Here is a 23,376-nt window from a genome sequence, read left to right on the forward strand (position 1 = left end):
TCAATTTCACACTAGGTTACAATGAAATTGGCCGAAGCAGTTCCCAGATATGGCTCTGTACACAAGTGCTCCCGACGGACAATGCCAAAAAAAAAATGTCTCTCCACCAGTGGCGGGGGGGGGGGGGGGAGACTTGCTGCCTTTCGAGTAGTGAGATTTTTTGATTTTTTTGGCGTAGCTGTATACGCCAGCTTTTCACCTGCACCTGACCTTTGTAAGTGTCCAATCAATTTGAATATAAAATTTCCCGTCGGTGGGCCTGAAACTTTTGGCAGTAAAAAACTTGCTACCTAGAACAGTTTTCACATTTACATTAATATGTTATTCAATCTACTTTCTATTTTTGGGAAGTATATGGTATGAAAAGGGATAGTGCAGTTCGTTTAGCAACGATGTTAACTGGGTATTCAGCATGAAACAATTGTATCTCTAATAATAAGGCTTGAGAGATAGAGCAGTTTTACACTCAACTCTCGCCACCAATACATTTTGTGCCCCTTTATACTAAGAAGATTGTCAGCAACAGAGCGTTTGTACTGTAAAGCTGTTATCTCATATTTGGTAATTACTACGATATTGCATTCTGTGCACTCATAAATTTTAGATCATAGTAGTGTTGTTCAATAACCTGATATACGCTTTGGTGAAAATATTTAAAATGATTTTATAAATTGACCGTTAAACACGTAAATGTATAAAACTTTAAACAAGCCGTCCTTCCAGCGGTGGAAACGTTACCTCACCTTAATGCATTGCATTTCAACTCTTATGGTATCAAGGTCAGTTCGCTGTCAGTTACAGAAATCGTTATAAAAACACTATCGGTAAACTAAAACGAAATATATTAAATGAAGATATTAGGTGATATTATTATGGTACGTCAATCATTGATTCTTCATGTGTTTTCAACAATTGCATGATAAGTACCAGTTTTGATTAATTTCATTAGAAATATTCAACCATGTAGACCAATTTATTAAGCATGAGCGTAATGATTCACGATACTATTTTAATAATGGAATCAAATAACAATGTCTGAAAAAACACAAAAAAAGGTCTGTTCGAAGAACGTGCGTATAAATATTTCAAATGATTCGTGTGTTGCCGGCTGAACTATATGCTTTCGATTATTTTAATTCTTCTTGTGATTTTCTATTCTGTAAGTACAGATATCTTATCAATAATATCTAACGAAACAAAATAAGCCACAATATCTGGCGCAACACCTTGTAATTGATTTGCGTGTAATGCAGCTAAGAACTAAAAAAAAGCATTTTTGATATCATAGCTACAAATTTTGATCGTTTATCAACACCGACCACAATCAACGCTGTATATCTTTTTAAAAGATATTTCTTGTTTCAAATATCTGACCTAAGACCTTGTTCCTAGACACACAGGTCCAAGATTCGAACTGGACATATTTAATGGAAAATAAACATTCAGACCAATTTTCAAAATTCAATCCATTCTTATTGGCTTCAATAGTGGTTGCAAGGCTTTCAGCTCACCTGAGCACAATATGCGCTTTTGTGATCGCCATTTGTCCGTTTAGCGTTGTGTGGCATCAACATTCGCCTTGTTAAAACTTGTTGGCTTACAAGATGTGACCAGATTGCAGTCTTTTGATGCACACTATCATTTTACAAACTATGCCCAGATTTGGTAAACATAAATTTAAACAAAGTTTCATCAAGATTGAGTCATTAATGTGGCCTTCTAAGAATTTAGTTGGTGACCTTGTTTTTGGACAATCTGAGGTATCTCAGATTCGATCTCAATCAAATTCGCGCATTTACTCTTAAACATTTATCTGAATGGACTCTGTGACTACATGCGTAGTATAGCAACCTTGTCCTTTCGGGAAATTCCAAGTTATTAAAGATTAAGCTTAAAAAATAGTAGCAATATCGTAGGGGAAAAACGTTTAGGTGTCATTAATGATATTTTAATGTCTGCGTAAGTTTGTGAAAAGGGGGTATTGTGATCGCAAGTGTAGCAACTACTGATATTATAAGTCATGTAAAAGTGTGATCGCAAGTGTAGCAATTACTGATATTATAAGTCATGTAAAAGTGTGATTGCAAGTGTAGCAATTACTGATATTATAAGTCATGTAAAAGTGTGATCGCAAGTGTAGCAATTACTGATATTATAAGTCATGTAAAAGTGTGATTGCAAGTGTAGCAATTACTGATATTATAAGTCATGTAAAGGGTGATTGCAAGTGTAGCAATTACTGATATTATAAGTCATGTAAAAGGGTGATTGCAAGTGTAACGATTATTGATATTAAGAGTAATGTAAAAGTGTGATCGCAAGTGTAGCCATTATTGATATTAAAAGAGTCCTGTAAAAGTGTGATCGCAAGTGTAGCGGTTATTGAGGTGTGATCGCAAGTGTGGCTATTTTTTATATTAAAAGAGTCATGTAAAAGTGTAATGGCAAGTGTAGCCATTATTGATATTAAGAGTCATGCAAAAGTGTGATTGCAAAAGCTATTCTAAATGGTCAAGCGATTGGCAGAACTAGGTTTAGCCCAATCAAGTATATGGTTTTTCCTAGTTCAGTCGCTTGATGAGCGATAGCATTTTTTATTTTGGGCAGGCGGTGTTGCTGCTATAACGGAGTTACTTCACGTCTGTAATTTTAACGTGTGGTCATCCACCTCTGGTAGGCATATTTTTTAAGTGAAGGTTTCCACGAGTGAATAGCTGATCTTTAGGGGCTTGTTATTACCACCGTCTGTTTTTCCTGTTTAACACAGCGGCCTTTATATCCCACTTTTTTTTGTCTAACATATTAAATAGATCTGTTAGTGAATTTACTTCAGGCATTCTATTACATTTTTGTGATGTTTATTGGGGGGCAAAATAAATTGGAATTGTGTCATTGACTGAAGTAATGTGTTGTTTGATCGTTGCAGTCGTAAAATAAAAGAGTTGTAAGAAATCTGCGCAGACAATTCGGAATTTCCCAATTTTTTGTGTACATGTTTTATTCATTTTTTATTTTTTTTTGTCTGCTTTTAAAAAGCAGAACGATAGTAAATACTCTAGTTAAATAATGAAATCGCCGCCCTTTAATAATATATAAGGGAACAATTTATAATAATAATAATTACACATGTATTTAATAATTTATAGTTTTTACATATTACAATTTTACTGAAACAATAAGTTTATTTCTTTTCATTAACAACTATAAATATTCAAATCGTTTTCAAGAAAAAGTCTAAGAATGCTCATGATTAGTTTTATGCCAAAAAGGATGTTGTCCAATTATTATCTTTGAATGTTCATGGTTTGCTTTTAAATTCTGTTGTATTTTTAATCCCCACAATCTACACAATAATATTAACACAAATAATTTAAAACATCACGATAATCTGTTAAAAAAAAAGCTTGCATTATAAGTTTTGCAATACAAGGCTGCATAAAATTAAAAACATTGCAAATATTTAAATGTACACGACTACACTCTGGTAACAAGAAATGTTCACGAGTCAGTTACAGCAGCTTTTTTATTCAATAAAACAACAATCCATATTAATTATGGTCACAATAACTGATAAAACATAACAAAAATGTCCTGTTGGCTTCCCATCCTTGTTCACAGCGCTGGATCTACGCTAGTCCCTCTCTAAACCTTTGCTGCAACATCAGCCTTGGCCTTGGCTTTGTTGGCATCGTATAGAGCCATCATTTTCTTCATCTCACCGATTGCCAAACCTGGATTCAAACCCTGAAACAAACAAGCGATGTGTTTGTGAAACACTATGTCCCCATATATTTGATCTTTGACCTAGACCTTCACCTTTCACCACTCAAAATGTGCAGCTCCATGAGATATACATGCATGCCAAATATCAAGTTGCTATCTTCAATGTTGCAAAAGTGTACATTAAATACGCGATTTTGACCCAAATATTTGACCTTGAAGGATGACCTTGACCTTTCACCCCTCAAAATGTACAGCTCCATGATATACACATGCATGCCAAATATGAAGTTGCTATCTTCAATATTGCAAAAGTTATGGCAAATGCTAAAGTTTGACGCAAACACACAAACCAACAGACAGGGCAAAAACAAAATGCCCCCCACTATAGTGCTGGGGGACATAAAAACATGGGATAAAAATGCATTTGTTGTTGTTTTCCCTTCATTTATTTATGACCGGTCATTGACTCCTGGTTTCTAAAATCTATAGAAATCCCTGCTGAGACAACTCTTTACGCACATGCATTATGCCCAGTTTTCTCAGAACACAACTCGTAAATAAATCCAGCAAAGTTCTTGACTATTTGGACAATTACATTGATGTTCAAAGGGGGGACATCAGCTGAAAAGAGAGAAATCACATCGTTGGGCAAGGCCTGTGTTACCTTGGGGCAAGTCTTGGTACAGTTCATGATGGTGTGACACCGATACACGGAATACTTGTCCTCCATCATGGCAAGACGCTCGTCGGTGTAGTCATCACGCGAATCCACCATCCACCTTTAATGAGGCCAAAATTCACATGTAAGGGAAAAACTGGGCTTTAAGCATGTACATTAAGTGTCCTTCAAGATTAGTTTGTGCAGTATGCATATGGATTTTAACAAAGAACATACTTCCTAAATCCTTAAACCAAAATACCATACAGGAAAGTACCACCCCTGATTAGCCTTAACAGACTGCCAAGACTCCTCAAGGACACCACTGCAAATGTGGTAGGACCAGTTTTCATTAAATGAGACTCAATTATAACTAAAAATATTTCATTCAAGCGAAAATCACAACAGCACTACGAGACTTTTGTTAGTGCGAAGTGTTACCTGTAAGCCTGCATGAGCACAGCTGGGCCGAGATACTTGTCCGAGTTCCACCAATAACTGGGACATGAAGTGGAACAACACGCACATAGGATACACTCATATAGACCGTCCTGAAAAACATGTATACTTAGAGATTACAGTGGTAGTATGACAGCTGGGGTACAACAGGGTTGTATAGGAAGTTAGGAACAAGACATGATGTGGAGTTACTGAGGTAGTATGCAGGATACACTAATATAAGGGATCCTTAAAACTTGCTAATTTGATGAAACGCCTATTTATATAATTATATTCAATGGCGTTGTACAAAACATATATATGTACATAAAATTGATAAAACATAAGAGGTATTGATAATATTATGCAGCATTAATTAAAGGATTAATGATCTTAAAATGTGTGATATAAATAATAATGCTGTAAGGAACTTAAGCAATAGAACAATACTGGCTACACTATTAAAACACGGTAAAAGTAAAATATTATGTAATAAATTGATATAACTAGAGTTAAAACAATAATTATAATAACTAGAGTTAAAACAATAATTATAATTAACAAGGGACAAAATTGTCACAAAACCAGGTTTTCATTGTGAAAAAAAAATCTGATAAAGGGAGAAAACTCAAACTGAACTTTTGAAATGACCAAAAAAAATTAACCCCCTTTGTAAGTTTTTTTTTTAAAAATCTATTTTTAGTCGTGGCGACCTTGACATTGGAGATATTGACGTGATTCTTTCGTGGGACACACCGTCCCATGATGGTGAACAAATGTGCCAAATGATTTTAAAATCTCACAATGAATGACATAGTTATGGCCAGGACAAGCTCATTTATGGCCATTTTTGACCTTTGAACTCAAAGTGTGACCTTGACCTTGGAGATATCGACGTAATTATTTCGCGCGACACACCGTCCAATGATGGTGAACAAATGTGCCAAATGATTTTAAAATCTGACGATGAACGACATAGTTATGGCTCGGACAAGCTCATTTATGGCCATTTTTGACCTTTGAACTCAAAGTGTGACCTTGACCTTGGAGATATCGACGTAATTATTTCGCGCGACACACCGTCCAATGATGGTGAACAAATGTGCCAAATGATTTTAAAATCTGACAATGAACAACATAGTTATGGCCCGGACAAGCTTATTCCGCCAGCCCGCCAGCCAGCCAGCCCGCCCGCATTCGCCAATCTAATAACCAGTTTTTTCCTTCGGAAAACCTGGTTAAAAACATGTAACATATGTAGGGGTTAAACACAGGGATACATAGGCACAAGACATCTCAAGGAGCAGAATGCACACGGAATACTCTTACAGCGCATCCTGAAGTACCTGTATACTTTGATCTTACAGTTAGGGTACAACACAGGGATATCATGCAATCATAAAGGCTATGCAGAAATGAGCCCACTGCAGTTACTCATAATTAATATTCGTTTCATATTATCATGATTTAAATAATTGTGATTCAACTAAACCTTCAATGCTTAATAACCGAAATAAAAAGTCATTGTACCACTCACCAGTTTAGCGCGGTCCTCCACACTCTGAAGGTACGACTCCTTGCCTATGTCCTCCTCCTTGATGCCCTTCTTCTTCAGGTACGGCTCAATGCTTTCATACTGGGCATAGAAGTTGGCCATATCCTGAACAGAAAATGTCATACATTTAAATGTTGGCAATGTCCTGAACATAGAATGTTATACATTTAGAAGTTGGCCATGTCCTGAACATAGAATGTCATACATTTAGAAGTTGGCCATGTCCAGAACATAGAATGTTATACATTTAGAAGTTAACCATGTCCTGAAGATACAATGTCATACATTTAGAAGTTTGCTATGTCCTGAACATAGAATGTTATACATTTAGAAGTTGGCCATATCCTAAACAAAGAATGTCATACATTTAGAAGTTGGCCATGTCTTGAATAAAGAATGTCACACATTTAGAAATTTGAAGTCAGCAATGTCCTGAACATAGAATGCGCTACATTTAGAAGTTGGCCATGTCCTGAAAATAGAATGTCATAGATTTAAAAGTTGGAAGTTGGCCATGTTCTGAACATAGAATGTCATACATTTGGAAGTTGGCCATGTCCTGAACATAAAATGCCATACATTTAGAAGTTTTAAGTTGCCCATGTCCTGAACATAAAATGTCATACATTTAGAATTTGGAAGTTGGCCATGTCCTGAACATAGAATGTCATACATTTAGAAGTTTGAAGTCAACAATGTCCTGAACATAGAATGTCATACATTTAGAAGTTGGCCATGTCCTGGACAAAGAATGTCATACAATAGAAGTTGGAAGTTGGTCATGTCCTGAACATAGAATGTCATTCACTTAAAAGCTGGAAGTTTGCCATGTCCTGAACATAGAATGTCATACATTTAGAAGCTGGAAGTTTGCCATGTCCTGAACATTGAATTAGTCTTATTCTAGGAAAACTGGGCTTAAAGCATATATGTAAAGTCTGTGCAAAATATACAGGTTTATCAGACACGACACTCCGCCTCAACTATTATTTAGCTTATAAAAGCAACATTAAACAGAAATTACTGTCCTTGATTTGTCTGTGCAGACTGCAAAGGCTAATCTGGGGAAATAACTAAAGCATATGAATTTGCACAGTTTTCCCTTAAACTGACTAGAATTATGTACATCATGTTTATCATGTCCTGAGCATATAACAATAAACATTTAAAAGTTGGCAATGTCCTGAGATAGAATCATGTTCTGTAAGAAGTTGGCCATGTCCTGGCTGTTACCAACACATATCACATACATTCAAAAGTTGACTGGTGGAATGCAAAAAAATGAGGTTTACACAGACAGATGAACTGCCATCAGCAAAAATAATTTATATTATACTTTAAGGGGCAACATTTAAATCTTTCTTTGTTCAGTTCTTATGGTAGTTTAACTTTTTGACAGAGGAATTTTTTTTTATGTTCTCCTTAAAGAGTTACAATCAAACTGAGTCACTCAGTGAACCAGATACAATTCCAGATGGCTTTAAGTAAAACTGCCAAATGGTTTCAGATCAGTGTTACACCATTGGGATATTTTAGGGACAACCAGAGACTCCACATGGGTGTAAACTCTAACTCTCACATGGTTTCAGATCAGGATTTAGCCTGACTCAATTGATATATTTTTTCATCAATTTTGGACAGCAATGTGGCCATACTGAAGTCCACTTACTGGAACTAAGTCCTTTATGACGTACATGTGTGGCAGAGGATAGATCTTCAGTGTGGAGCTGTTGTCATTGATCTTGCTGCAATCAAAATATTTCATTTTGATGTCATAATAATGGCAAAGGTATGTTGGTGTTTAATAATTTCTGACAAAAAACACATATCCCTCATAGGGGGGAAAAAACATAGACATAAAAATATTGTCTTTTGACAAATAATAATTTTAATTTAAAGTGAATCAATTAAGTTTCACATGTTCATCAAGAAAAGATGCACAACTCACAAATTTCCTTATAACTTCTAGTTAACTTGAAAATAATTTTGAATCAATAATTATTTTATAGATTTCTTTATTTTATGGATTATGCACATTGCACTTACGGAACTTGTCAAACTTGAAATCTGCTATAGATATGGTATCTGCCCAATGAACATTTATCCTATAACAATAGCTAGTGGGCAATCTCAACATAGGCCCCATTCTCACCATAAGCAAGCGAGAGTATTCTCCCCTCCAATGTTCATGGCACATGAGCCACAGATGCCCTCTCGACACGACCTACGAAAGGTCAAGGTTGAGTCCATTGTGTCCTTGATCTTGATCAGGGCATCCAAAACCATCGGGCCACACCTGCAGCGAGATACAGTTTAATTGAGCCTCCTTCTGGCAAAATGGGGCTTTATGCATGTGTGTAAAGTGTTGTCCGAGATTAACCTGTGTAATTGGCACAGGCTTATAAGAATTACACTTTCTGCTGCAATGGATTTGTTTTTTAAAGGAGGTATATTCTAAATATTCTACGAAATTGACTTTATGCTGAAAGTGTCAGTTCTTGAATAGCCTATGCATACAGGCACATGCTAATTTGGAACAATATTTCACGCACATATATATAAAAAATAACATTTAGGCCAGTTTTTCCTGAATATGGCTCAATTCCAATATTCAATGCCCTGTGTGATCAAAAATCCTTACAACAAACTTAAGCTTTGACTAAATTTGAGTTAAAAAACATAAGCAGTATACTCCTTTTATAAAAAGCATATTAATGCTTGACAGCAAATGAATAAAAATGAATGAAATGTAGAAATAAAAGATATTGGTGCTTTTCAAATGTACCTCTCCAAAAATTGCATTAAAAACTTATAAGTGAGGCATCATGTTAATAAGATGAGCTAAAGACCCCTTATTCCTGAAAATTCTTTTAAGTGCAAAGTCAGCATTTTTCATCTTTGAAGAATAAACAAAATTAGGATTTTTGGTCATTGTTACTAGATTGCATAAATGAATTTCAATCATATAGCATTAATTTTGAGTAAAAAGGACGGTGGAATGAAATTGTTCACTTAGAGGAGTTGTTTAGCAGGCTAGTTAACAACTGTTTTCACAACATATGACATTTCTTGATAGACATGCAGTTTATCAAGCAATGCCCTAGATTAAAACACAAAATCCTTGAATATGAAGACATATTCATACGAAGCACGGGTATATATCACATCATTAACTTGGTCAATTGACATGGGCACAATTGCATAGAAGCATAGTTTTTTGCCATTAGCACTGATAGTAGTGAGTCTACGATTGTAGTCATCAAATCTAACCCCTACAATAAAATTTGGTAATTGCATAAAACAACAATCTGTGTGTGACTTACTGGTTAAGATCGACTTCATAAACCTGCTGCTTTGGCTTATCCCCAGGCTTGTCAGGGTTCTGCAAGGAAGAGCAGTGCAGATATTTTCACTTCAACAAATGAAACCAGATTCTTCAATATCTTATCAGTACATCATTAAAGGATAAGTGTTTTAAGCAGTTGAGGAAATACAAACACAGGTACATATGCTTTTATGAGATGTTGTGATGTTGAAACAAGAGCTGTCGGAGGGTAATTATGTCTTTTCTCATTGAAAAATGAACTTCATTATTTTCTAAATAAAATGCCCTATGGAATGTTTATAATATGGAGAATTACTTAAGTAAATTTGATTGCAATCCTTTGAATCGTTTTTAAAACACTTCAACCGTCAGAAAGTCCATTGCCAGGTAAAGTGCAATGTTTGAGATCTCAAAAAATATATAAAATACTCCAAAAATAGCTGATAAGAGTTTTATGAAAACCAAAACAGGGCTTTACACCAACTTTTATTTTAACTAGCCCATTCAGGCTAGTAAATGCAGAACCTACTAGCCCCGACCAATCTTTCATGTGTCCTGACCGAAGTATTATCAAAACCTTTATATTTTTTATTCAACTTGTATTTTCTTGTGCGTGGAGATGCGCAATTATGATTCAATCATTCGTATTAGCTTGCCTTACTTATGCTAATGAATTCAGAATTCATCTACTTAAGACATCTATTTGTAATCTTCACGCCATTTCGGGAGAAATTTCCTTGTTTTTTTTCCTCATACTTTCTCTTACATTCCTCCTTCCCTTTTCTTTTCTTATCCGAGGAACCCCAAACCCCACCCGTAAAGCCAAACTTTAACAACGACATGAAACATTACTTTTTTTACAGAGATTGCCGCGGTTGCCATCTGACAACAAATGGTAAGTGAATCTTAGGTGTCGCAAAATAACGTGTTACAGTAGTCGTAACAATTGTTCAGGGTTAACTCTCTACTAAAAGCCAGGATCGACCATTAATATTAGTTTTGCTCATTGAATTGCGTAAAAAGATTGTCAAAACACTTCTTATCGATCAAACAAATTTAAATTATTTACAATTGATAAATAACTAATAATCAGGGATCATATTTTTTTCGGTTTTGTCGGTCCTAGACTGATTGGGGTCATGAAAGACCGATTGAAAATCACAAACAGTCGGTCTGATTCTGTTTGCTAAAATTCCCATGTCATGAAATCGATTACACAGTGAACATGCTAAAACACCCTAATTACATTCTTATCTCGATTAGGTGTGATAAACCATTCGCTGCAGTCTCTAAACCGGTCTGGACCAGTTTATTGCACGTCAGCCGACTAGTATCAGGGTATGCCCAAGCAGCGAAGATTCGCGCAGTTGTGTATTAGTCATGCGTGAATAACCCCGTGTCAATATCAATCGATAATTTCACTAGCTTATACCTTGCACACTAATCGGTCCGTAATGTGTACTCGTCCACAATAAAATCGTTGACAGTTACTTCTGAGATGAAAACCTCGATGTTATCCTTGTGGAAAATGTGCATTTCATGCATGATACAGTAAACTTTCATATAAACAAAGAAGAAAATCGGATATTCTGCAATAATTGTGGGCGGACCTTTTACACTGAAAGCACGCGCTGTAACTAAGTAAAACATGCCGATACTTTTTTCACCATCGAAATAATCCGGCAATAAATGAATGAAAGTCGCGGATCTGATTGACAGAACAGCCGAAAGTTATTTTTATGGGCGGAACGTCACATAAAATAGTACACAAGAAAAATAATAAACATTGTATAAATTTTTAGTAAAAATCGTGTTAGAATTGAAATAATTTGTGTACTTTATTGTTTGTTGTTGAATAACATGACCGGAAGTTAAGATGCGTGGTTTCAAATCACTCGTTCTTCGCACTCGTGATTTAATCCCTACGCATCTTAACTATCGGCCGTGGGTTAATCGACAATAAACTATAACGTACACCAACCTACGCACAGACATTTATTCGGTTCAGTGCATGTTTGTAAGCTATTATCGAGTCGAAAACGATTTAAAACATCGGTATAAACTTACACAGATTTGTAATATTGACAACGATGAAAAAAGTCAGAAAAAATAGCAGACGAAACAACAATGAAATAGAAAATGATACAACCAATTTAGAAAATTTGTATGTTCCGTTTTAAAAAAAGTGCCTAAGGCAATTAAACTTGTACATTTATTATACCACCTTCATGAATGGCAAAATCAATAGTATATATTTTAACGTAATTTGTCATGATTTCGGATTAAACTTTTCGGACACTTTCCCCATTTAAATCCAGACCGATTGATGTTGCGGGAAAATATGATCCCTGCTAATAATTTTATAGTAACGTTGTGTTAATGTCGAGTTGTATACCTTCATCGATCCCGGACGATCCTGGCTGTTAGTTGAAAACGTATTTATATCAAGAAAACACATCACTTTGAGGAAACCAATCAAAAACCGTCTCTAGCGGAATTCGGTTTAAAAATAGGTACCAACATGTTTAACCAGGAAAACCGCCGGGGATTTTCTGAATTGTCGGCCTCTTTTTCATTGCAATCAGGGGGTTCCAAATCTATTTCGAGTTACGAGCCGTTTGTTGTCTCCAACTATGGGATTTAACTGTCGTCTGATCATACTGTATTAAGATTTTTGCATCTTTGAAAAGCTTATTTAAAACGCAGTTTATTGATATAGAACACATAATCCCGCCCAAAATACACACGACCCGTCGGGCATGTTCCTGGGACATTATCTAGCCCGGACCTAGGTACAGGCAGTGAATGTCGTTCGGACGTGCCTTAGTGTTAAGCCCTGCAAAAGCTGAGAGCAGTTTCTCACTTGATATCACAATTGACCATGCATATTGAAGTATAAAAGATGCAGAGACTTCACAGTACATCATAAATCATTGCCATTGACTGATGATTGAGTACGTACATATCTGTAGATGGAAAACTTCTTCATTCTCGCTGGCTGTGTGGCCGCTGCAGTCTGTGCACATCTCGCCTACAATTAAAATGGTAAGAAGCTTATCATGCCATAAAATTTGCCGCTTAAAAGTTAAAAACAGACGTTTATACCATTAAGTTTGTCTCATAAAGCCCTTAAACCAACACCAACATTTATTCCAAACTGAGATGTTTGCTGCTTATGCCTCGCATGTCACTTATTGACTACAATAAAAGGAAACCAAGGCTCACCTTGAATATCTTATAACAAGAGCACCGCATAGCGGATGCCAACGCTAGGCTGCGGGTGCAGTTTTGAATAAATGAAAGTTTGTCAGAATTTTTTTAAGAGGTCACAGTGACCTAGTGACCCCAAAATGGATGTTGCGTGTTGAACTCATCAAGGTGCATCTACATATGAAGTTTCAAAGTTGTAGGTGGAAGCACTTTGATTTGAGAGCCAATGTTCAAGCGGTTAACAAAATGTAAAGGTGTTAGCACGACGCCAGAAGAGGAGTCAGCTATGACAATACCTCGGGTTTTCTCCGAAAACAGCCAAGCTAAAAAGACATTTAGATTCTCAATTTCATGGATATCAGTGATTTTTCCAAGATGAGAAAAAGTCTGGTTTACTGTTATAACTAACTGGTTAAAAATTCAATATGGAATGAAATTAGTATGTTATTAAACATGTCATACTTATTGGTATTAATAAACCATTAGTACCATATGAAATATTGGACTCGTTTCATAATTGCCTTATACAAAAGCATAAGAGATTATGTTATATAAAAGTAAGTCTTTAGTTATGCAAGAAGTTGAAGAACATCCAAAATCATGTTACATAAGTCTAAACAATTATATTAACTAGAGATAAAATGCCGATGCCTTTTGAATTGTCAAAAACCGCTCAATACTTTAGCAGATGATTTAACGTTATGAGTAAAAGAAGAAAGCCCAAGAAAATTTGGGGGTTTAAGTTTATTACAAACAAGACGAAAGAAAAAAAGCGACCTTGACCTTTCACAATTTTGGCATAACTGCAAGGTGACTTGTAATAATTCGAAGTTCTCCGTGTGCTCAAATGACAAATTTTAAGTAAATTAATGTACTTAAAAAACTTGAACCGAATGTGATGAATAATACCTCGATACTAACCTGAACAAGCTGCAGAAACGCCGATTTGGGCTTCAAAAGTCTGACAGCCTCTCTCGCTGACATCTTCTCTTCGATGATAAACAAAGCCGAAATGATCCGAAGGAAAATACTTCTGACTGGTTTCGTAGTTATGTAATCGGTTACACACAGTCAAATCCTGATAAAAAAACAATGTCGGTTGCCTGTAACCCGGCTCATACTAAAGTGGTACGTCTGACACAAAACATAATAACGTGGAACGCAATGGTTTATTTCTTGTCAGTTATTTTGTCAAAACAGGAATTGATCAACGAATCACAAAGCTGTATTAAAGCAAGCATAAGTTTAATGCTATATAACGAAGTGTATGTACGGCGGGCGACGGGTTAATTCACGTACAGATTGATTGATTGATTTTATTTGGTAAACATATGAACATTACATAGTTACTACATAATGCAGACAATATAAAATATATTATTACAGCAATATACATAGCAAACCATGGAATGCACACACAATACCAAGGATAACACAAAAAAGAGAAAAATGATTTTCACTTATTTCCATTGTGGTCCTTGTTATTGGTGGCAGTAACCATGAAACAGTCATGTATTAGATTTTAATAATGTATATGTATCAAATATGTACTGTTTAATAAAGTATATTACTGATTAAGAATGAATAAATATAATCACATGTTCATTATTATCACAGAAGTTGCATAAGAAAGTTACACACTGCATAGGTAGTTAATAAACACACTTTGTAGCATACTATAAGTTAAAGAATAATTATGAGATCCTTGCATCTTATTGATCATAAGACTTAAAAATGTATCACAGTATTTTAACAGAACATAAAATTCATAATAAAAAATATACTATAAAAAGCTATAAAGACTCTAAAAACTGTTTCTTGATGGCACCCTTGAAATTGTTAGGTTTAGGTACATCCCTGATGTTTTGAGGAAGATTGTTCCATAAACAGATACCATTATATGTAAATGTTTTAGAACCAAAACTTCCTACTCTTGGTTTGGAAAAACGACCAGAGTCTTCAAATGTAAAATTTTCAGCAAAATGATCAGATTCTGGCTGAGCTACCATATTAGACCTAGTACAACGATTATGTACGCCAGACACTGGCTTAAAATTCTCACCCATATACTCTGGTGCAAGGCCATTTTTAATCTTATGTACATGACAAAGTATGATCTGTTCTACTCTTTTTGAAACAGGCAGCCAACCTAAATGTGAAAACTGTTCTTGACCAACATGTGATCTGTTATCCATATTCAGAATAAACCTAATCATCTTGTTTTGTGTAGTTTGAAGCCTATTTTTAAGTGACTGAATAAGACCAGGGTACCAAAAAGAGCAGGCATAGTCAAAGTGGCACTGTATAAGAGACATGACAAGGAGTTTTCTGGTGTGCAATGTTAAGAACTTACTATTTCTGTATAGGAACTTTAACCTTGAGTTTGCCTTTGTAATAATTGATCTAGCAATGGTTTTACCAGACAGGAACTGGTCCAATACAGCACCTAGGTACTTAACAGAACTTGATGGAGTAATTGACACATCATTGCAAGAGACATTTAACTGAGAATTTGACCTTAGTTTGGGCTTTGAGCCAAACAATATAGATTCTGTTTTACCAAGATGTAGGGAAAGTTTATTGTCCACTAACCACTCACTTATAAGTACGAGATCGCTAGAAAGAATGGATTCAATTTCTTTAATGTGTTTACCAGCTACCAGGATGCCAGTATCATCAGCATAAAGTAAAATTTTATTTCTTACCAAAGCGGCCATATCATTCACATAAATTAAAAATAAAAGGGGACTTAAAATGGAGCCCTGAGGAACACCACATGAGATGGAGGCCTCGAAGGACATAGTACCTGATACGTCAACAACCTGATGGCGATCGGAGAGATAGGAGGTAAACCACCTGACTGCGTCACTATGGAGACCAATAGCCTCAAGTTTCATGATTAAAATACTATGATTGACGGTATCGAAGGCCTTCTGTAGGTCTAACAATATCATACCCACCATCTTACCTTCATCCATCTTAAAACGAATATAATCAGATATATGGGTAAGGCAGGTGTCTGTAGAATAGCCACGCCTAAATCCTGATTGATAGCTATACAGAAGCTTTTTGTCATTCAAGTAACCTTCAACTTGGTCATAAATTACTCTTTCAAGGATCTTTGAAATGATACTTAAGATCGAAACCGGTCTGTAGTTTTCAACCTGTCTTAACACTTTTCTTATAGAGGGGAATAACTCTCGCTGACTTGAGGTCATCAGGAACAGAACCCCGATCGCAAGTGAATTAAGTGTATACCGGGCACGACAGTCCAGATGTTATTTTGCCTAGATTCCTTTTTGAGTATTTTGTTTGTTTTTGAAGAAGTATCGTTTTGAAACACTGTGACAGAACGTGTTTATGAAAAAAATGAATTAAGTTTTTAATGGATATGGCCAATTCCATACCAGCGTTTAATTCAGTTAGTTGCACTTTGTTACTGCTATAAACAAATGTAACAATTGTATCTTAGGAATATTTACTACTCTCGCAATAACTAAATATAATTTTACTGTATTTAATGTTTTTACTTCAATATGAATTGCAATAAAAAAATAGTTTGATGGCTATGAGTCGGAGTGAAAGATTTTGCATTTTACATGAATTACTAAGTTAGGCATTAATGGGATCAAATCATTCGTCTCCCTGTGTTATACTGTTACTGTTAAAATGGGTGTAGTTTTGTAGCATACGGCATTGCAATACACTCTGAAACTTTTCTATGCAACACATTGCAAACGTAAATATCTCAATTATTAGTAAAGCTATTGATTTAAAATTGTACAAGTGATCATTTTACTTCTCTCTGTGCATGCTCACAATAACTCATCCGTGTCGATTGAATGCTTCAGGACGAGGGTTATGTATGCGTTGATCTGTTTGCACGTGCAAATAATGGAACGCGATATGCTTCTAATTCACGTTCAATTTTACCATTTTCGGTGAGGTATTTTTTTCTGAAAATCAGGAGCTGTGTTTGTGAAATGCAATGATCGCTACCGCGCTTTGAATTCGCACGACAGCTTTTTAAATTGTTAGGTCCAAGGCCCGTAACTTCGAAAAATTCAAACTTTATCTGTTAGTCATTTACGAAGACGCACACACCAAAAGCAAAGTCAGTGTCTACAAGGCCCGGTAATTCTTCAGAAATCAATGGACTGGAATAGAAACTTGAACTTGGTCTGTAGTTCATGCAGTAAGACTCATATACAAAACTTCAGTTTAATGTATGAAAGCATTTAGGAAACATTCTGGAAATTTATTAGTCCAAAGCCCTAACTTAATTAAAAATAAATTGACCGGATCGACACTCGAACTTGATCTGTAAGTAATGCAGGTAGACTCACATACCAAAAAAACAATCAGGTAAATATCTGAGAGACGACTGAAGCAAGACAATTCAGCATTAGACGACTTGGGTGTCTGATCAAGGAAGTCATTTTTTGTCTTTGCTCATGTGAAAATAAATAATTAAAGTATTAAATGCGAAAATAACAATATTATTATTATTATTTATCATTTTTGACGATGCTGCGAGGCAGCTTGTCTAAGTTATACCATGAAAAAATTCTTCACAATGGCGACCTATGTAAAAGACCGAGCCAGTCCGATTGAGATAGCTCGATTTTTCTAATCGGCATACCTCGTTGATTATCATTGATAAAGGTATAGGAAGCTCAGCTATAAAAAGGACAGCATATTCCGGGAAAAAGATTTAATAATAGCTTGAAAACGTTAATTTTAAATCAGTTATATTCAATCCATTATATGTTTATAGATCAATGAAACAACTATGCATTTTCTGTATTGTATTTGACATTTCTCGTGATTCATTAAATAAATTGCGAATTAAAACGTGTATGATTATCTTTCAACGCGATCATGAGTGTAAAGAAAACGAATTATTTCGAAACTGCCATTTGTAAACGTTGTAGCGACTATGGTTTATAAACAGCATAATAGCCGTATGACAACTGTGAAACTAGCTCTTGTGCGTGCTTTATTATTTTGCATATTTAATAAACTTTTCAAACAGAAATTACAGAGCCACATCAGTTCACCTAATTCATTCGTTTGTTGGATATTGTTTGCTGTTTTAAACACATATTAGGCTTCATCGCGGAGATTTAGTTAACCTTAACATGTGTTAATGGGCGAACTCAAGCATTCAAGTGCTCTTACGACTATGTGCTCATACCAACTTTCGGGAATCATCATGAAATTATTGCCGTACTTAACGAACAAACATGCCTAAGCTTATTGAAATAGAGAAAAGGAAACAACGTAATATAAAGTTTGGTATGATATACATGTGAAATTAAAGAGCATGGTGTAATTAAAGAGCATGTCAAGTTTTAAATTTATATGCTGAAACGTAATGTTATAACCCACAAACGTTTTACTGTAACAGAATGTTTTTTTTAAGATAAGTGGTACAGAAAATACACGCCGAATATTTTTTTAAAGATATTTCTTGTTATATTTGATCGAGAATGTAACCCGCCTCTCAGTCTCTTTGAGTGGATCGAGTTCCCCACGGGTACTACTTCCCCTCCTCCAAATTTTTTTCGTACCCTACATATTTCGTACCCAATTTTTTCGTACCCAATTTTTGTTCGTACCCAAATTTTTGCTCGTACCCAATTTTTTTTTCGTACCCAATTTTTTTATTCCTACCCAATTTTTTTTCGTAACCAACTCTTTTTTGGTACCCAATTCTTTGGGGGCATATTTTTTGTACCTAAAATTTTCGTACCCATTTTTCCATTTTTTCCTTCCCAAAATTTTCGTACCCACATACACTTTTGTGGTGATGTAGATAAACTTAAATAGATGCTTTTATATCAATCCTCTTCAAAAGCATCGTCACACCAGTACTGTCAGTACTTTGATTGTAATCATTATGAATACATGTATTAATTCTCAATAAATACTTTTATCTGTAAACATCAAAACTTTGTACTTTTAATATTAATTCTCAATAAATAAGTTTATCTTTAAAGTAGAATTTAGTAGACTTCGTACTTTAAACGTGAATTCTCAATAAATACGTTCATCTTAAAACATTTAGACTACGTACTTTTAAGTTGTTGTATTAATACTCTTTTTAATTATAAGATGCGTGCATTAATTCAAATGTACACAGGTATATGATACTTATATTTAAATATCATTTAGATGTAATTTTAGATTAAAATGCACAATTTTATTATACAATATACCCTCAAATAAAACAAATAATTATCATAATATAACGTTCGCTTCCATCGATGGGTTGAAACGTTATCCAACATGCTGGGATATGTTAGTGGGCGAATCGTTACATTATCGTTTACCATCAAATAACTCTGTATACACAGATATCATCGCAACATAAGACAATTCATAAGATTAAGTGTGCGAATATATTTTCAAATTATGTCTGGCATAGTAATGAACTACCAACTTATGACCTGTCACTAAGTTTATTTATACACAACGTTTATTAACATCGCTTAAAATAACCCATCACAGGTTGTAGCGGTTCGACAACTTTTCGTCTGTTCCTGAACCATCCACTTTGTCAGGGACGTATAATCTAAACTACAGATTCAGTAAAAATACGGGTTACAGCAGCATCAGTAATAAGTTACCAACGCCGATTAACCAATCGCAAAGTAACATATTAAATAACTCTAAAGTGGGTCACATTACATGAATAGACAATGTGGGTTTAAAGATAAAATTTCGCGGATGTCAGTTTTTTTCCAAACTTATGACTTTTATCATCATCATTCATATAACCGATCTTGCCGTTGGTTAAAATGATGAACCGACGACACAGAGATCCTGCGCCAGACAGGTATGTTGTTTGCTGCTGTGAGTTACTCATCCATGGTGAGAAACGTCCACTCTTTCACATTGTTTATTTAGTTTTCCTTCTGACGGCCTCAACATCGACCTCCGTTTAATGTGACCTGGCTCACAGTCTTGCTCAGAAAGTTGTGCCTGGCGACGTGCCAACCAATGTTCGTTGTTTTCTGGTCGCTTAGAGTGGTTCCTGTGGGGAAAAAGTGCTTTTGACATGTTCCGGACACACTCGTTGGTCCTATTATCCATGTAGAACATGAAAAGCAGTCTTCGGATACATTTATGTTCAAAGGCTTTTTCATGCGTGTCCGCGTGAGTCGTCCAGGTCTTGCAGCCGAACTATAAGACATTTACGATAAGGGACTTGTATTGCCTGTATTTGGTGAAAACGCTAATAGGCCTGCTCATCCGCAACTTGTTCTGTGTGGACATCGCTAAGGTCGCAATAACAATTCATTTTCGGATTCTGCGGTACTGATAAGTTTGTGGGCAGGGTTGCTTCCAAGTACTCAAAGATGGTCACCTTTTCCAGCTTTTCGCCGTTCATGGTGGTGTCTGCTCTGGTTTTGTTCGCACTGTTCACCATAGTATTCGACTTCTCCGCGCTGACCGATATCCCGTATGCACCTGCTATTCGAGTGTCTGCTGATGAGGTCTGGGAGTTCGCTGCTGATGTCAATCATGATATCATTTTCATCAGCGAATCGCATTCCTAATGTACACAAATTTAAACTTGAGAAAACAATAAAAGACACATACCGGTAATACATTTAATTATGACGACATATGTTAGCGCATGGAAAAGTAAGTGTTAACGATTAACCAAAAATGTCATATTTATAATAACGATCACGATTTCTTTTCTGTTCATGTAAATTCAAAGACAATTAGCATTTTCACAAAGAACAATCAAGCAAATAAATGTTTTCATAAATTCCATTATACCATATGCTTTCAGTCAGCACGCGATAAGCTTACGTTCATTGTATATTTTAAAATACTATTCAAAAAATGAACATATTGTGCATATTAAATAACTTTCTAAAGTATTACTTAAATAAAAATAATGTTAAATTTCAGCTATATAAGTAAACAAGAAATTTACAAGTGGTATTGATACTGTACGAAAATAGTAATAGTCGGTTAATAGTGTGGCAAGTTGTGTTTGTCTAAACAGTTTGTGTTGTTGAGGATTAACAATCTCCACGCACAGTTGTCGTTCTATATAGTCTCGCATACAAACTCTGCCATCACAAGAAAATACTACCAGGTTTGGTAGGATTTTATTTTCTTGTATAAGTATTGTATAATGAAAAGTAGTATCATTTTCGTTTATATTTTGGAAACAGTGGACAAGTTTAAGTTCATAATAAAAATAAAGTACTTAAATTTTAAAAAGTTAAAACATGATCATTATTGTACCACGTTATTATTATTATTATTATTATTATAATTGCTAGGCTATAATCACGTGGTTGGTTGTGAAGGCATGGATAAGATCCACATATGCTGGTTCCAGTCAAAACTCTGCGCGGTGGTTGGAGGATTAAACCAACCAATGAAATACGTTTCTTTATTGTTGTTGCTATAGCTCAAAAATCAATAAACACTCAAAATCAACAAATTCTTTGTAAAATAAAATTAACCCATTTAAAAACCAATAGTCCATAAAGCATTAGCAAACATTTCTACGCAGGTATCATTGATTTAACGGGAAACAAAATGATCGTTATTATTTTTGTGGGACAATTGTATTTGAATCCCCGATATGATATCCGAATTTTACGAGCGAACGCGAGTTTGGCTTCAGGCAGCATCGGAAGTATGACGTTCTTTTCACGAATATGCGTGCTCAAGCGATGACGTCCTGCTCTAAGCGATTCAGCAAGAAAAAAAGGAAATAGGACGTGCATAAATGAAGGTGTATGTTGGGCAACACATAATGGAATGGAACTGCATAAAGGAATGAGAGGGGTTTTCCCAAGATTTGACTTTGTCCGTTATCTATTATACTAGCGCTCGAACCTAATAGAAAGCACATGCAAGTGTTCTCTAAAATATGCAAATTAACGCAAAACGAATACAATCCGATCCTGATTGGAGATCTTCCGTGAACTAGATGACATCGCTAATCGAAGTTTAGATGCTAAAATGTTGCAGAATGTTTGTATTTTGACGTTTTTACACCAATGTTACTTGTGTTATGGTCATCCTATTGTAATAAAAATTCGTATATCACGTTTTGTTTTTGGAAGTTTTTATATAGCACAATCATTTTTGGCAGTGTTTTTGTATCTTTTTTGGTGTCATGCGTACCTTTAGAAACGGCAACATCAAGTTTAAATCCACGTTGATTGAAACTTGCACCCACAATTAGGGGAGCCGGTCAACTCGTACCTAAGTCAACTCGCACGGTAGTCAACTCGCACGTTTTTTGGTCATTTAATGACTCTTTTACACTTGTGGTCGGTGTTTTTCACGGGTTATATAAATGTGTGTGAGAGGTGTTAAAGGGATCTTTTCACGGTTTGGTAAATTGGCAAAATTGAAAAAAGTTGTTTCAGATTCGCAAATTTTCGTTTTAGTTATGATATTTGTAAGAAAACAGTATTACTGAACATTTACCATAGTCCAATATAGCCATTATGTGTATCTTTTGACGATTTGAAAACCTAAAAATTATAAAGCGTTGCAACGCGAAACGATTGAATAATTTGGAGAGTTCTGTTGTTGTCGTTTAAATTAACGAAACTACGAAGATTGCTTATATAAGTTATAAAATACTTAAATTGTGTATACCCGGCGGAATAGCCGAGAGGGCTAACGCGTTTTTACTTCAGACCAGCTCCAGGACTCCGGGGGTCACTGGTTCGAGCCCTGGTACCGGCTACTTTTTTTTCCCTTTTTTTTAAATTTAATTCTTGATTTTTTACTGGAGCTTTTAAGATCCAATGTTTACATTTATCAATAAAAAGCATTTAATGACAAACTTCAAAATATGCCAAAATCTGTGAAAAGGCCCCTATAAAGGTCGTATATACAACAAACAATAATTAAAATGGCAAAACATTAATCAATTAAACTTAATTGGTATGATAATTAATCAGTGATACTTTTATGTTTGTCACAACACGGATAGTGTTGTAAAGTGTGTTGTATACCGCGCACGATTCAATTAAAGTTATTTTAGCTTGTAATTAAAAAGTTTTACTTTTATAATCAGGTGTAAGTTAAATTAAAGAAAATTAAAACGAAAATTAGGTGATGTTTGTTATGTTATTCTTCAATTTATCATAAAGTCAAGTAGTTATCTCAATATACCAGCTTTGCTTGAAGTTATTTATTAAACGTTGTTTAATTGTATTGTAGATGAATTTTTGTTTTTGTGATACTGTTATCACTCGATCCAAGAATTTTTATCAATAGCGGAATATATGTAATTTGCAATTATGAATAGCGGGTATAATGCCGGCTACGATTTGTAGATTTGTTTACTTGTAAGATTTTTTCCAATACGTTTAATTGTTCGCGTGTTGAGAATTCGTATTACTTTATAATAGTGAAAAGTCTATGTAGAGCTCTATTTCCGCGTTCATGTTTTTTTTAATTATTTGTATT

General features: G+C 35.1%; 1 protein-coding gene across 1 annotated transcript; it reads right to left on the reverse strand.

Annotated features, from left to right (window-relative positions):
• Positions 1–3,509: 3,509 nt before the first annotated feature.
• On the reverse strand, positions 3,510–13,969 carry LOC127881099 (succinate dehydrogenase [ubiquinone] iron-sulfur subunit, mitochondrial-like). The gene is made up of 9 exons (XM_052428794.1): positions 13,831–13,969; positions 12,662–12,730; positions 9,698–9,756; positions 8,527–8,670; positions 8,044–8,119; positions 6,357–6,479; positions 4,823–4,932; positions 4,388–4,502; positions 3,510–3,744 (listed from the first exon to the last, which is right to left on the reverse strand). The coding sequence occupies exons 1-9, from the start codon at positions 13,891–13,893 to the stop codon at positions 3,643–3,645; spliced, it is 861 nt and encodes a 286-aa protein (XP_052284754.1). The 5' UTR covers positions 13,894–13,969; the 3' UTR covers positions 3,510–3,642.
• Positions 13,970–23,376: the final 9,407 nt, after the last annotated feature.

This window comes from Dreissena polymorpha, chromosome 5 (genome assembly GCF_020536995.1).
Source record: "Dreissena polymorpha isolate Duluth1 chromosome 5, UMN_Dpol_1.0, whole genome shotgun sequence".
NCBI classification, from domain to species: Eukaryota; Metazoa; Mollusca; class Bivalvia; order Myida; family Dreissenidae; genus Dreissena; species Dreissena polymorpha.

Excerpts from the sequence above, each read along its gene's own strand:
- LOC127881099 (XM_052428794.1), bottom strand. The coding sequence starts at position 13,893 with ATGTCAGCGAGAGAGGCTGTCAGACTTTTGAAGCCCAAATCGGCGTTT. Across the intron at positions 4,933-6,356 it reads TGGAGGACCGCGCTAAACTG|GACGGTCTATATGAGTGTAT; the intron begins GTGAGTGGTACA and ends CATGTTTTTCAG. Across the intron at positions 3,745-4,387 it reads GTACCAAGACTTGCCCCAAG|GGTTTGAATCCAGGTTTGGC; the intron begins GTAACACAGGCC and ends TGTTTGTTTCAG.